The sequence below is a fragment of the Aphanomyces astaci genome (genome assembly GCF_000520075.1).
Source record: "Aphanomyces astaci strain APO3 unplaced genomic scaffold supercont1.142, whole genome shotgun sequence".
Classification (NCBI taxonomy): Eukaryota; Oomycota; class Saprolegniomycetes; order Saprolegniales; family Verrucalvaceae; genus Aphanomyces; species Aphanomyces astaci.
The window spans coordinates 86,536-88,508 of record NW_009798405.1 but is presented as its reverse complement, the minus strand read 5'-3'; the positions used below and the strand labels follow the sequence as shown (position 1 = coordinate 88,508).

The window sequence follows — 1,973 nt, the reverse complement described above, 5'->3', positions numbered from 1 at the left end:
AGATAAAAAAAGTTATCCTGAATTGGTTATCAAAATGTGAGTACAAATGCTTAGAAAGTAACAAATTTACCTATGAAGTTCATCGCCTAAACTGATGATTCGATTATGAACTGAAAGAGGCGCGTCTTGTCTATTGGAATCACTATTCAAAACTCAAATATCGTAACGGACTCAAAAGTTATGTCCATTCTACTCCGACGCCTCCAAAAAAATTATCTTAAATTGGTTTTTTACGTTAGTACAGACATACTCAATTATACAAGGATTTGTATAACGTTACTTCGAGGTACTATCCGTAGATAGTATTGCCAAGCCAATATTGTTTGCAGGCCTGTTCGACGTAGTTTGCTTGCCAAAATGAGACATTAGTTACTGGAAGCAATACTATGCTGTCATCAAAGAACAGTGTTGAACATAACCCGCGTTGACAGGGTTATTCTTCTTGACATCGCGCTGAAACCCGCATTAAATCGCGTGGTGCATATCGACTTCGGACATAACTTTTCAGCTATACAACAGTTCTACACGGAGCGACATTGTCGAGTACTATGTAGTATAAGGAGAGTTCATTCATGCTCACAACATTCGCTTACAGTATGATTTTTCTGTCTAAATTGCAATGACCCTGTGAATTGACTGTGTGTCATACTACTTTTCGTGTCACTACTAGTACTACTACTACTGGAATCAATAATTTAATATGGAATAAAGTAAGTGGGCTTGAACTCTACGTACTACATAGTACTATTAATACTACGTAGTAGTAGTTTTTTTGCTGCTGACGTTTTCACGAATAGATTGTCACATTATATTCGCTTTGCATGGATTGGTTGGTCTATTCGTATCGAATCTGTAGAGTTTGGTCCATTTTTGAAAAAACTGTGCTTATGAGGCTTCCTTATATTTTTTTCCAGAGTCAGGAGAAGACGTTTTACTACTAAACGCCTCGGTTTTTTCAGTTAAACCCACGAAAGTTTGACGTTAAATCATTATTATTAATAGTTACGTTGTTTACGGTTACCTCGTGGAGTAGGTTTAACCTCCTCAATAATCCGGATACAATGGAAACGTTCCTACGGATAAGTGCTGTATACAAAGACCACGTATGCTTGATGCACCTTTTCGGCCACCAAAATGTGCCTGGCTCAATACCGGTATATTTCCATACAAAAAGGCCGGTTGGTTTAAATTCTATTACTCGATCAATGTTTCACCAATCGAAAATCTGAAGCGTACTTCTGTTGGACTCGTCCAGTTATATCCTTATTACGGCTTATTTTCCTAAAAATATCAATACAAAGTTGGAATAGCTGTCGAAAGACCTGGCATCTTTTTGTAGTCTTTAGACGACTTGAACCATCCTAGTAGTAGTAACGTTACTATTACAGTAATACTAGTATTACTGCAATAGTACAATACAGTCTTGCAACTAACTAACTGTCCACAATCCAAGAAATGTCTCATACAAACAACACACTTCCACATTCCAAGAAATGTCCCACACAAACAACACACTTTTAGAACGCAACCCCACAGTGATCAACCGAATCCGTTCCTCATAATTCATTTCCCCCCCAACTGCCCTCATGAAGTTCTTCGTGTACGCCATCGCTGCCACCGTCGCCATCGTGACAGGCCAAACACTCATGAGTCAGTCCCCCATCGATTTGCCTGTCTGCGCCAAGCCGGTGGCCAACACCGGCAACTTCTCCATCGCGTTCAGCACGGCTTCGGCTGTGGTGTCGCATGAGGGCACCACCGTCAGAGCCACTTGGTCGGCGGGCCCCCACTCGCATTTGACCGTCAATGGCAACGTGTACCAGTCGCTGCAACTGCACGGCCACGCCCCCAGCGAACACACTATCGGGGGCAAGCAATACCCGTTCGAAGTGCATGTTTTGCACAGCGACAAGGACAACAACCTGGCTGTGGTTGGAATCTTCTTTGACTTGGACCCCCACGACAAACCGAAC

At 41.9% G+C, this 1,973-nt stretch overlaps 1 protein-coding gene across 1 annotated transcript in view; it reads left to right on the top strand.

Annotated features, from left to right (window-relative positions):
* Positions 1 to 1,586: 1,586 nt before the first annotated feature.
* The window catches only part of H257_18193 (hypothetical protein), a gene marked incomplete at both ends in the record, with an annotated part of 988 nt that continues 601 nt past the window's right edge, over positions 1,587 to 1,973 (top strand). Inside the window, one exon of the mRNA XM_009847208.1 lies at positions 1,587 to 1,931. Coding sequence (XP_009845510.1) covers positions 1,587 to 1,931 — 345 coding nt within the window. The remainder of the gene's footprint in view (positions 1,932 to 1,973) is intronic.